The 13028-nt window shown below is 44.0% G+C and overlaps 1 protein-coding gene across 2 annotated transcripts in view; it reads right to left on the bottom strand.

Annotated features, from left to right (window-relative positions):
* LOC144594348 (chromodomain Y-like protein 2) overlaps nt 1–13028 on the bottom strand; it is a 130138-nt gene that overhangs the window by 35130 nt on the left and 81980 nt on the right. For both annotated transcript variants that reach the window (XM_078400731.1, XM_078400732.1), the window contains exon 4: nt 9812–9984. In XM_078400731.1, the coding sequence (XP_078256857.1) occupies nt 9812–9984 (173 nt within the window). The remainder of the gene's footprint in view (nt 1–9811; nt 9985–13028) is intronic.

Below are 13028 nucleotides of genomic sequence, written 5' to 3'. Positions count from 1 at the left end.
GACGAAATTATGAAAAAAATTTACGAAAAGTAGTCTATTGGCTCTACTTAAGGACATCAGGGCGAGAAATGGCTCACAAAGTGAGAACATAAAATATTCTCAATCAGTTCTATCCAAAGTAGAAAAAATATCAGCTAATTGCTTTGCTTCAGAATGTACTAGGTGGGCATGACATTGTAAGATAAGACTGGAAACAATATCATCGTGTTTGAAATAGAGTCGAGAAATATTAAATAAATTATTCATCACAAAGAGGATACAATCCTTGCTCCAGACAGAGTTAATCCACACTGTTTAAAATATTTATGGATGGGATAGTTGAGACAGGATTATGCAAACTGTTGTAAAATAAGCTGCAATGTCAGATGAATGGACAATAACAAACCTTTTCTACCAAAAAAGGAAATTCCAGGATGGAAATGTCAAATACTAGAGGGCATAGCTTTATGGCGAGAGGGGCAGTTTAAATAATATGCGCGGGACAAGTTTTGTTTTTACACAGAGGGTGGTGGGTGCATGGAAGGCATTGTGTGGGAGGGGGGGTGATGGTGAAAGCAGATAGGATAGTGGCATCTAAGAGACTTTTGGACAGGCACACGGATATGCAGGAAATGGAGGGATATGGATTATATACGGGAAGGTAAGAGTTGGTCTTGGCATCATGCTTAGCAGACATTGTGGGCCGAAGGGCTGTTCTTGGGCTGTACTGTTCTATGTTTGTTATGTTCTATAACTGTAGACCATTCATCTTAATACTGGTAGAGGAAAAATATTGGAGTCCTGATCAAAGAAGGACACCAAAAGACAAAAATTAAATTCATGAGTAGTCGGAGTAATTGTAATAATAATAATAATAATAGTAATAATTTTAGGTAACTTCTGCATACACCTCCCTCCCCGCCCTCCTCCATTAAAAGTCAGTGAACCAGTTTGCAACGATATATCCCTCTTGGGCTCACACCATCCATAGCCAACCATCGGCTTATCAGAGAACCTCTTTGCCTGAAGTTATCTGTCGCCGGTACCGATTGGTCTTGTTTTCCTTCTTGCTTCCAGTTTCTCACCCGTCCCCCAGTAAACTCAGTCTGAAGAAGGGTCCTGACCCAAAACATTGCCTATCCATTTTCTCCAGAGATGCTGCCTGACCCACTGAGTTACTCTCGTATTTTGTGTCCATCATGACTAGTCAGTATAGATTTGAAAAGTTCAGGGAGTGGGTATGGTAGCATCATAGATAACTTTGAAGGTGGCTGAAGTGATCTAATGGCTCCAGGGATTGGTTCGGTCAGGAGGTCTGTTCCTGCACAAAGTATTCCGTGCAAATCCCTTCAATTAAACAAACATACACACAGCAGGGATGTCAGAATCCATAAGAAGAATAGTCAATTTAGTGGAATTGGGAAACTGCTGGAGGGTCTCAGTGGGTTAAACATCATCTGTGGAGGGAAAGCATTTATACTACCTCAGCCCGAGGCATTGATAATTCTCTCCCCCCCTTCCCACAGATAGTACTCAACGTGTTGACTTCCTCAGCTTTTTGCTCCAGATTATAGTACCTGCGGGCTCTTGTGCCTCCATTATCAAGTTAACATGTTGCAGGTATTCTTCAGGACCTGAACATCAGGAAGGAAGGATATATTGATCGGAGCCTGTATAATTAGATCATCCGTCCATTCCCTCCACAGATGCTACCTGACCCCCTGAGTTCCTCTGGAAATTTGTCTTTTGATCAAGATTGCAGTACCTGCAATTTCCAGTGAGTCCTGAGAGAATGAGAGCTTTCTGCATTCACTCTTTCGAGGAATTCCTTTTTCTCATTTTCCACCTTTCACAAAAATATTTACAGACGATTTTTCTACTTTGATAATTCTATTCCACAGTTCCCCTTCATATTGCTGATTATTACAACTTCTTTTAACATTGTTCTGTTTCATGGTTCCCTGACTTACGGTGTTAAAGGATAATCTAATCAAGCAATGACGATGGAGATGGTGCAGAAAATCTATTCAGACTGCCCTCTCCCTCCACAGGCGCCACCCGACAGCCTGAAGAAGGGTCCCGACCCGAAACCTTGTCCGTTCATTCCCTCCACAGATGCTATCTGACCCACCGAGTTCCTCCAGCACCTTGTGGTTTGCTCAAGATTCCAGCATCTGCTGTTCCTTGTGACTCCATTCTCACTGGCTGCTCCAGCTGGTTTTGTAGATCTGGATCTTCCATTATTCTTGACTAATTTCCCTAAGGGGCCCAGCACCCTGTTCTGAGGAACTGCATGGCCTCATTGCAAATCTTCAATTTTCACAAAAGGGGTGCATGAAAAATCATGAATGTCTCCAGAAGATTCAATTCACCATTAAGAGTTGCAGGGTGAGAAAATTCTCCTTGGTCACTATTGCCTGTCCATTAAATTAGGAACATACTCTGAATTATGTAGACTTCGGGGCATTATTTTTAAAAATTCTGTCTGTCTATCTTTCACATTTTTTTGTTGTTTATTATAGGTTTTACTATATTTACATGTGTTTAAGAAATTCATTGTTCTGTTTCGGGACATAAGACAACAAAATACACTTGACGAAGTTATAATTAAGTGATGCCACTGCTGACGTGTTAACGTTCACTGTTTAATAAAATTTGTGATTATGCTTGAAAAATGCTGTGACCTGTGTCCTGCTGTGTTTCAAAGAACAGCAAGTGACTTGCACCACACATCCAGATTGTGAAAGCAGGGATTGTGGTCAGGAAACTGGGCATGGCCTGCCTCTCCTACATCTGCCCCCAGTGTGTAGGATAGTGCTAGTGTACGGGGTAATCGCTGGTCGGTGCGGACCCAGTGGGCCGAAGGGCCTGTTTCCACGCTGTATCTCTAAAAGTCTAAAGTCTTTTTTTAAAACTTGAGTAACTCTGGCTGCCCAGATTATTGCGTTTCATGTGTAAGATTAAGCAGAGTTCTAATTTGGTTCTCAAGTTAATTAACGGATTTGTCACAGTACAAAGAGGGACACACTGGCAGTGCCAGTATCAGGAACGGCTGGATTATTGGCTGAAAGCCCGAGTCACCTCCGCCTGGTCTGCTCCACTTGCTGGTGGGCAAGACTTGGATGCGTTTAGATCCAGCACACCACACGCAAAGTGCCCTCTACTGGGGTAATTCAGAACAAATACACAACTGGACATCAAGTGCTGGAGTAACTCAGCGGTGAAGTATTGGGTTGAGACCCTTCTTCAGACTGATAGTCTGGGGCGGGGGGAGGTGGAGAAGAAAGTTGGAAAAGGGGAGAGGCAAGACAAAGCATGCCAGGTACTAGAATGACATTGGGAGGGGGATTTTTTAGCCAGGCAGATGGTTGGAACAAAGGCCAGAGATAAGAACAATAGGTGTGAGAAGGGTTTGAAGAGTTGCGGATTGAAATAGATGGTTCAGGCGGTCCTTTCGAGTATTAACCAGCGTCTGTAGTTCTTTGTTGCTACATATCGTCAGTACAAGTTGACGTATACTTGAAATTAGAAAACTCAAAGTGTTTGAGTATCTCAGCGGGTCAGGTCACATCCCTGGATGACATGAATAGGTGACATTTTGGGACAGGACCCTTGACCTGTCCATTCCTTCCACTGATGTTGCCTGACCCACTGAGTTACTTCAACATTTGTCTTTTTTGTTGTAAAACTAGCATCTGCGGTTCCTTGTGTCTCATGCTTAAAATTTGAGCCATACTGAAAAGTCTTTGTTGGAGAAAGGTGCCAGGGTTAATGAACCCAGGCAGTAGTGATGGAGTTCTGACACATATCACAGGTCTAATCTGAGGAATGAAATCCTCTTGTTCCCATGCCGCTGAGTTTATTTTAAAAGTTGTTTCAATGTTTTACTCAGGAAATTAACTCAACCCAATTGCCTGTGGTAAACGTCACCTTGTGAAGGAGCAAGTTATCGTCTTCAGGGTGTGCAATGGAGTACCTGCCCCAATTAGCATCAATGGTGCCAAAGTGGAGATACTCCAAAGACGTACAGGTATGTAGGTTAATTGGCTGGGTAAATGTAAAAATTGTCCCTAGTGGGTGTAGGATAGTGTTAATGTACGGGGATCGCTGGGCGGCACGGACTTGGTGGGCCGAAAAGGCCTGTTTCCGGCTGTATATATATGATATGATGATGATGATGGTTGTGAGCTTCAAGGTCCTTGGTATAAATATCTGAATATTTGTAGGAAAAAAACTGCAGATGCTGGTTTAAATCCAAGGTAGACATAAAAAGCTGGAGTAACTCAGCAGGTCAGGCAGCATTTCGGGAGAGAATGGTGGCACGGTGGCGCAGCGGTAGAGTTGCTGCCCTACAGCGAATGCAGTGCCGGAGACTCAGGTTCGATCCTGACTACGGGCGTCGTCTGTACGGAGTTTGTACGTTCTCCCCGTAACCTGCGTGGGTTTTCTCCGAGATCTTCGGTTTCCTCCCACACTCCAAAGACGTACAGGTATGTAGGTTAATTGACTGGGTAAATGTAAAAATTGTCCCTAGTGTGTGTAGGAGGGTGTTAATGTGCGGGGATCGCTGGGCGGCGCGGACTCGGTGGGCAGAAGGGCCCCTGTTTCCGCGCTGTATCTCTAAATCTAAATCTAAATCTAAATTTAAGAAGGAATGGGTGACGTTTCGGGTCGAGACTTTTCTTCAGACTGAATATTTGACCTGGCCCAACCACATTGAAACAGCCTGCAATAATTGTGTAAGGCTTGGTAGTAGTCGTAATGTATGATTTGATTTGACCGGATACCAGCACAAATAAAAAGATTTTTACTGTATCTTGCAACACACATGGATAGGATAGGTTTAGAGGGATATGGGCCAAGTGCAGGCAGGTGGAACGTAGTATAGATTAGACATGTTGGTTGGCGTGAACATGTTGGGCCAAAGTGCCTGTTTCCACTCTGTATGACTCTCTGACATGACAATAAAAAACCAACACCAATGTCCAATTACTCAGCTCTGCGGATCTTTTGTTCTCCAAAGTGCATCTAATCTTGATGCGTGCAGGGGCTTCAGACCCTGTGGCTGATCTTAAGGCAATTACACAGGATACTTGGACCTGGAGCTTGGTATCAGACCCATTCCCAGCTCCAGCAGCCAAAAGGTAGCCAGAGTCTCTCCCCTTCACTGAACCCAGCAAGATTCCATATATTTAATTAGCTCCTTAGTGCCCATCTACGCCGTAATCTTTCTGTGTCAGGAACCTCCTGGCATTTATCCAAAAGTTTCCTTGAATTTATACATCAGATGCCCACATTTTCTCAGTTACCACTAGAGGATGGCACTGGATAGGGGTGATATTTTACATGCAGCTCCTCTTAAAACAGTTGAAACAGCCCTTTATGATTGTTTTTCCTTATTATCTATCCATTTCATGGCTGAGAAAGGTATTGATTCCAGTGCTGAAAGTCTCCCACTCAAGCATGGCTATTTCAATGGTGTTAATTAGAGCCGAAGCTACCATCACAGCTGTGAGTTTAAATCAAGATTCAAGAGGGTTTGTAATATACACAGGCACCAAAACAATGAAGTTCTCACTTGTAACACACATACACCACTCCAGGGCGACACGGTGATATAGTTGCTGCCTTACAGCACCAGAGACCCGGGTTTGATCCTGACTACGGGTGCCGTCTGTACGGAGTTTGTACGCACTCCCCGTGATGGCGAGGGTTTTCTCCGGGTGCTCCGGGTTCCTTCCACATTCCAAAGATGTACAGATTTGTAGGTTGATTGGCTTCGGTAAAATTGTAAATTATCCTTAGTGTGTGTGTAGGATAGAGCAGGTGGACAGGGATCGCTGGTGGGCACGGACTTGGTGGGCCGAAGGAGCTGTAACCGTGATGCATCTCTAAACTAAACTAAAATAAACTAATCATAACATATTACAAGCTAACCAAACAAGGTAGCGTGGAAGGCGGGGCTTGGGAGGTTCTAGCAGTGGCTGAAAAGACAGAGATTCTCCCCTTCAGCAGCACACTTCAGCTAACGTTCAGTCACTTGAGAACAAGCTTGAAGAGCTCAGGGTACAATTGCTGTTTCAAAGGGAGATCAGTTCAGTGGCTAGTCAGTTTAGTTTATTGTCATGTGTATCGAGGTACAGTGAAAAAGCTTTTGTTGTGTGCTATCCAGTCAGCAGAAAGACAATACATGATAACAATCGGGCCTTTTACAGCGTACAGATACATTATAAGGGAACATGATCAGGGACTGCTGTGTACTTTGTTCCACTGAAACATGGCTCACCCTTGACTCAACTGGCCCCGCTATATAACCTGCGCATTTCTCCATTGATCATACGGGGCACTCATTGAATCGGAATGACGGAGGATCAACGTTTCCTGGTGCACTGATGTGACGGCCGTAGCTTAATTCTGCTCCACTGACCTGGAATACCTCTTCCGAAGATGCCATCCCTTTTATCTCCACCATCTAGTCGGCGATCAACATGCTATTATATTGCAAGCCAACACCAAAGTGGCACTGGACGAATTATACTCAGGCATTAACTCTCCAGAGACCGAACCCTGACGCCCTGTTCATTATCGCTGATGACTTCACTCAAGCCAACTTCAGGAACGTACTCCCAATACCAGCAGCATCTCTCCTGAACTATGAAAGGTGTGAACACTCTTGTCCACTGCTGTACCACGATCAAAGAAGCCGATCACGCCGTCCCTAGCCCTCATCCAGTCTGATTATCCGTCACTGCTCCTGTCAACTTACAGACAGTCGAAGAGTGAGGCACGAATGAAGAAAGAACGACAGCAGTGGTCTGTGGACTCTGAGGGCCAACTTCAGGATTGCTTTGAGTCAGTGGACTGGAACATTTTCAGCCCTCCGGCCTGAATGAGTATACCTGAGTCATCACGGATTTCAGCAAGAAATGTGTTGTTCCACCAAAGACAATTAAGAGTCTCTCATAGAGTTATGCAGCATAGTTACACGCCTTTCGACCCAACTCGTCCATGCCTGCATTTGGCACATATTCCTCTAAACCTTTTCTATTCATGTACTTATCCAAATGTCTTTTAAATGTTGTTATAGTACCTGCCTCAACTTCCTCCTCTGGCAGCTCCTTCTAAATACCCACCACCCTCTGAGTTAAAAAGCTGTGCGGTTCCTATTAAATCTTTCCCCTCTCACCGTAAACCAATGTCCTCTGGTTTTTGATTCTCCTACAAGAGCAAGTTATAGACTTCTGGAAGAGGGGGTGCAGTCTGCATCAATGGTGCAGAAGTGGAGATGGTTGAGAATTTCAAGAAAGCACACCAACCATTTTCAATGAATCTTACCAATTTCTACAGATGCACCAAACCTTGGTTTGGCAACTGCTGTGCCCAAGACTGAAAGAAATTGCTGAGACTTGCGGACACAGCCCAGTCCATCACGCAAACTAGACACCCCTCCATCTACACTTCAAAATGCCACGGGAAAGCAGCCTACATAATCAAAAGACCTCGCAGCCCCTGGTTATTCCCTCTTCTTCGCTCTCCCTTTGGGCAGAAGATCCAGTGGTAAGCATGTACCGCCAGATTCAAGAACACCATCTTCCCTGTTACATCGGACTCTTGAACGAACCTCTCATAAGCAGAGAATGTATTCCCAATCTCTCAGCCTACCTTGTTGAGGCCCTTGCACTTTTTCTTTACCTGCACTTTCATTGTAACTGTCACGCTGTATTCTGCACTTTTTCTTCGTGCATTAACTAATGTGATCATGTATGCTTTGATTATACTCATGTATGCTATGACTTGCCTGCTGAGCATGCAAAAATGTTTTTCTGTGTGTAAGAAGGAACTGCACATCCTGGTTTATACCGAAGGCAGACACAAAATGCTGGAGTAACTCAGTGGGTCAGGCAGCAACTCTGGAGAATAGGAATAGGTCGGAAACCCTTCTTCAGACCAGTGTATCTTGGTACACGTGACAAAAATAAACCAATACCAATAACTTTATATCCCTGCAAACACAGCACTTTAGTTGACAATGTGAGGAGCTCAGGTTATTCCAGTTTTTCTTCTACAATTCCATCCTCTCAGGCTCTCCCCTGCACTGCCTCTGGCTCACGAAGACGCCCATGGAACTCTGGGTGTGGTCTCACCAGACGATTAGAAGGGCATGGTACACATCTTCCTCCAGCACTCAATGCATTATTTACAGTCTTTCCTGCCCAACCCTGATTAGACACACTAAATGCCGCATCCATTTAAATGATTTAGTGTTTGCTTGCAGGGGCAGCAGTTATTGACGTTCCCTAGCTGCACTGGACAAGGTGGTGCCGGGTGATCTTCTTGGGCCGCTGTGCTCCGTGTGCTGAGGGAGGCCCCACTGAATAAGAGGGGATCTCATTAAAACATACATGCTCTTGAGAAGATTTGACAGGATATATGGTGACAGGATATTTCCACCAGAGGGAAATATGGAACAAGACAACAAGATCTCAAGGTAAATGATTGCCCAATTAAGGTAGAGAAGGAAATTTTGTCTCTCGAAGAGCCGTGAACTGGAGAATTCTCAACCCCTGAGAGCTCTAGATGCTGATTCATTGAACTTGTTAATTGTCCAAATTTATGGACTGTTGAGAGCCTAGGGTTATGGGGAAGAGGCAGGAATGGTAAAGCCTATGGTTACCTCCTGCTATGAATTTTTATGCCCTTGCAGTTGAACATTAGCAGATCAATCATCAAACCAACCTCCATTCCACTGACTCCATTTACATCTCATGCTGCCATCAGCATAATCATGGATGAGTTGTACCCTAGCCACTCCATCTTCTCCCCTCTCCCATCAGGCCAAAGGTAATCAATTCCATTCAATTCAAGTGTGAAAACGTACACCTCCAGATTCAGGGACAGTTTCTTCCCAGCTGTCATCAGACAATTGAACTATCTTGAACCAATAGAGAGCAGTCTTGAGATACAATCTACCTCATTGGAGATCCTCGGACTATCTTTGATCGAACTTTACTGGACTTTATCTTGCACTAAACGTTATTCACGTTGTTCCCTTTACGTCACTATCCATGTTCTCCAGCGATGTTGCCTGGCCTGCTATGAGTTACTCCTGCGCTTTGTGTCTTTTTGAAGTTTGAAAGTGCATATCTCCAGATTCAGCGACAGTTTCTTCCCAGCTGTTGTCAGGCAACTGAACTGCCCTCTCAACAATGGGAGAGCAGTCCTGACTTCCCATCTATCTCATTGACTTCAAACTACCTTTAATCAGACTTTACTGGACGTAATCATGTATTAAACGTTACACCCTTTATCTTGTATCTGTAAGCTGTGGACGGTTTGATTATAATCATGCATAGTCTTTTCACTGACTGGATAGCATGCAAGCAAAAAGTACATGACAATTAAAAAAACAAAACTATTTTTAGACAATATTGAGTTTGAGTTTAGTTTATTGTCACATGTACTGAGGTACAGCGAGAAGCTTTTGTTGCATGCTAACCAGCGAGTGGAAGGACAATACATGATTACAATCGAGCCATCCACAGTGCACAGCTATATGTTAAAGGGAATAACATGAATAACGATTAGTGCAAGATAAAGTCCAATAAAAGATGGTCCAAAGGTATCCAATCAGGTAGATAGTAGCTCAGGACTGCTCTCTAGCTGTTGGTAGCTATATTACATGTTATATATTTGGTTCTAATGGAAAGATTAGCTTGTCAGTGCAATGCTTTGCTTTGTGGTGCTCAGGTTTACTCCCAGCCATGATCACAAGAGGCAAGACGTGTGCGATCGAACTGTTTCGTTTTGAGCGTTTAAAAGAGGAGTACTGTACCTTATTGCTTCTGCAATCCGGGCACTCTCTTTCCTCCTGTCACTGGACAACCTGCCAATCAGGTAGGAATAGTCGAGACCACTGCAGAACACGCTCCCTACTGCGCTGAGCAGAAGAAGCTTGCTGTCATCGGTTGACGCGTTACCAAGGGCCCTCCGTACCTCCTTCATAATCTGCAGAGATAACAGAAACATTCAATCACTGGCGCCATTGGGGAACAGCACCAAACCTGGAGATTCTTTGTCTGCCTCTCTGGATTTCACACATTAGAAAGGAGATGGGAGGAGTTTCTTTCGTCAGAGGGCAGTGAATCTGTGGAATTAATCGCTGCACATGGCTGTGGAGGCCAAGTCTATAGATATATTTAAGGCTGGGTTTGAGATTCTTAATTGGTAAGAGTGTCAGGGGTTACGGGGAGAAGGCAGGAGAATGGGGTTGAGAGGGAAAGATAGATCAGCCATGATAGAATGGAGGAGTAGACTTGATGGGCCGAATGAGCTAATTCTGCTCCAACAACTTATGAACTTAAGAACATCTGTGCGCCCAGTAGTATGCATTTAATCAAAAAATGTGGAGAAAATGACACCCACAGAATTAATAGAACTAGGAATATTCTGTGCTTCAATTGTAAACCACACTTTATTTTAATTTTACGTGTCAAGAATTGTACCCGTTGTATCATAGTGATGAATAAACATGTTTTTGCATGCTAATCAAGAAAGCATTTTGACATTTTTCCTCCTTTTCGTGAAAATGAACAGGTTGAAACCACATCCCACAACACCACAGAAGAATGTTATCCCGCTGCCTTCAGACTACCGAACGGTCCTCCCATAAGCTAGGGTGCAGTGCAGATCTTCCAAGCTACCTCATTTTGGACATTGCACTTTTTTATTTGCACTTTCTCAATAACTATAATGCAAAAACACAATATTCTGCACTCTAGTATTTTCCTCTTTGCACAGTTTGATTGTACTCATGTTTAGTATAATTTGACTGGATAGCATGAAAACAAAACGTTTCACTCTATCTCCCTACATCAAACAACAGTAAACCAATACCAATAACATTAGAAATAGGAACAGGAATGGCCCTCGAGCCTGTGCATCCATTTAATGGATTGACTGATGATCTTTCACCTGAAATCTACTTTCCAACCAATCTCAATATCCCTTGGTTCCTTTTAAGTCCAAACTTTTATGGGACTGAACTCTGTTCTCCAGTGTGTAGGGAGTGGATGAAAAGTGGTATAACATAGAATGAGTGATCAATGGTTGGTGTGGACTTGGTTGGCCGAAGAACCTGTTTCCATGCTGTATCTCTAAAGTAAACTAAATAGCCAAGGCTGTGCTGTACAATGCCCCCAGTATTCTCATCGGAGAGCAGCAAACTGATTCTGAGCAACACTCCACCTTTGCCAAATCAATGTCCCTTGGGTAACGCATGCAAAGAGAATGGAAACCGGGGAACTATCACAGTATAGCGTTCAGTGACTCAATGGACAATAGACAAGACAATAGACAATAGGTGCAGGAGTAGGCCATTCGGCCCTTCGAGCCAGCACCGCCATTCAATGTGATCATGGCTGATCATTCTCAATCAGTACCCCGTTCCTGCCTTCTCCCCATACCCACTGACTCCGCTATCCTTAAGAGCTCTAAGACTCAGGAGTAAAACCGCCGAACTGTTCAATAGTTAAAGATGTGAGTTGTCACACAAGGCTTGGGGGATTTCAGAGGAACTCTGCAGTCTTCCCATCCCCACGGAATCACAATTCCACATTGCAAACAAACCATTAGCTCAATGGGAAACCACAGTAGCTAACACATTGTTATGGATGGAGTGCGCCCATTGTATCCGATCTTCAATGTGTTGACTGTGTCGCTGCAAAGCAGCAGCATATTAGATAGGGAATGGACTTTAAATAAGGAGCCCTCGAATTACAGTGACCCAGGAGATCGTGTATTGATATGGACTTAGACCATAAGGCTAAGGAGCAGAATTAAGCCATTCGGCCCATCGAGGCTACTCTGCCATTCGCTCATGCATGATCTATTTTTCCATCTCAACCCTATCCTCCTGCCTTTTCTCCATAACCTTTGATGCCCTCACTGATCAAAATCTTATCAATCCCCGTTTTAAAAATACCCTATGTCTTGGCATCCACAACCTTCTGTGGTAATGACTTGAAGTCTATACTTCAAAAGAAGCTGTGGGGATTGAAATGCTTTCCAGAAAGGCCGGCAGTCACTGAGTCAAATATCTCAATAACTATGTCATCCATGGTACAGAAGGGAGCCCGTTCCATTGTTACAACAGTCACTGACTATTTCCGCAGGTCAGAATCAACCTGTAGCTTTCTGCCCTTCCCCTAGTTCGGGAAATTAATTTCTGACAGGAGACCAACAGTGTGTGGTTAAGGAAGGAGCCACTATCATTCAGTCAAGCATCTCCGGTAATACAGCAGACTTATTTAAGTGCAGTGCCACATTGAGTATCGGATGTACCTCCCACAAGCAATAAAGAGACGTGGACTGATATAATGCCTTTTATGACCACAGGATGTCCCAAAGCTTCTCGCAACAACATTCATTTATGCAGAGCTTTTAATGTAGCAAAAACACTGCCTCACAGGAATGATATTAAATGGATATTGGCTCCAAGTCAATGAAGTGTCGTCACTGCTGTAATACAGGAAACAAGGCAGCCTGTTTGTGCACACCAATATTCTGTAAACAGCAATGTCACAATGCCCAATTATCCTACTTGTTTCAATGATGTTCAATGAGCACTCATTTAATGAACATAACATATGGTTGGACCAGGCCATTATACAACTCCTCACGTCGCCTCCACCGTTCAACAAGGTGTGTCAACCATCGACTGTTTGTCCACTTTTATGCCCGATCTTCAGAATCCTTGCTTCTCTTAGTTCCCCTACCGATCTCAGCCTAAAATATGCTCAATGGCTGAATATTACTGTTCCTTTCTGGGGGAAGAATCTAAAGGTCTACGACTGTAGCTAAACAGTATCTCCCTCACCTTGGAGTTGATGCAGCCAGAACCTTGGAGGGAAATGGACAGCATAGAAAGGCATTTTGGTTGGCATGGAACAGTTGGGCCGAAGGGCCGGTTGCCATGGTGTATAATGACGCTCCCTTGGATTCATGCTGGCCAAATTGGATTTAACGTCCACAGTCACAGCCTAACTGTGGCC

Source organism: Rhinoraja longicauda, chromosome 6 (assembly GCF_053455715.1).
Source record: "Rhinoraja longicauda isolate Sanriku21f chromosome 6, sRhiLon1.1, whole genome shotgun sequence".
NCBI classification, from domain to species: Eukaryota; Metazoa; Chordata; class Chondrichthyes; order Rajiformes; family Arhynchobatidae; genus Rhinoraja; species Rhinoraja longicauda.
This window is presented reverse-complemented; position numbering and strand designations above follow the sequence as displayed.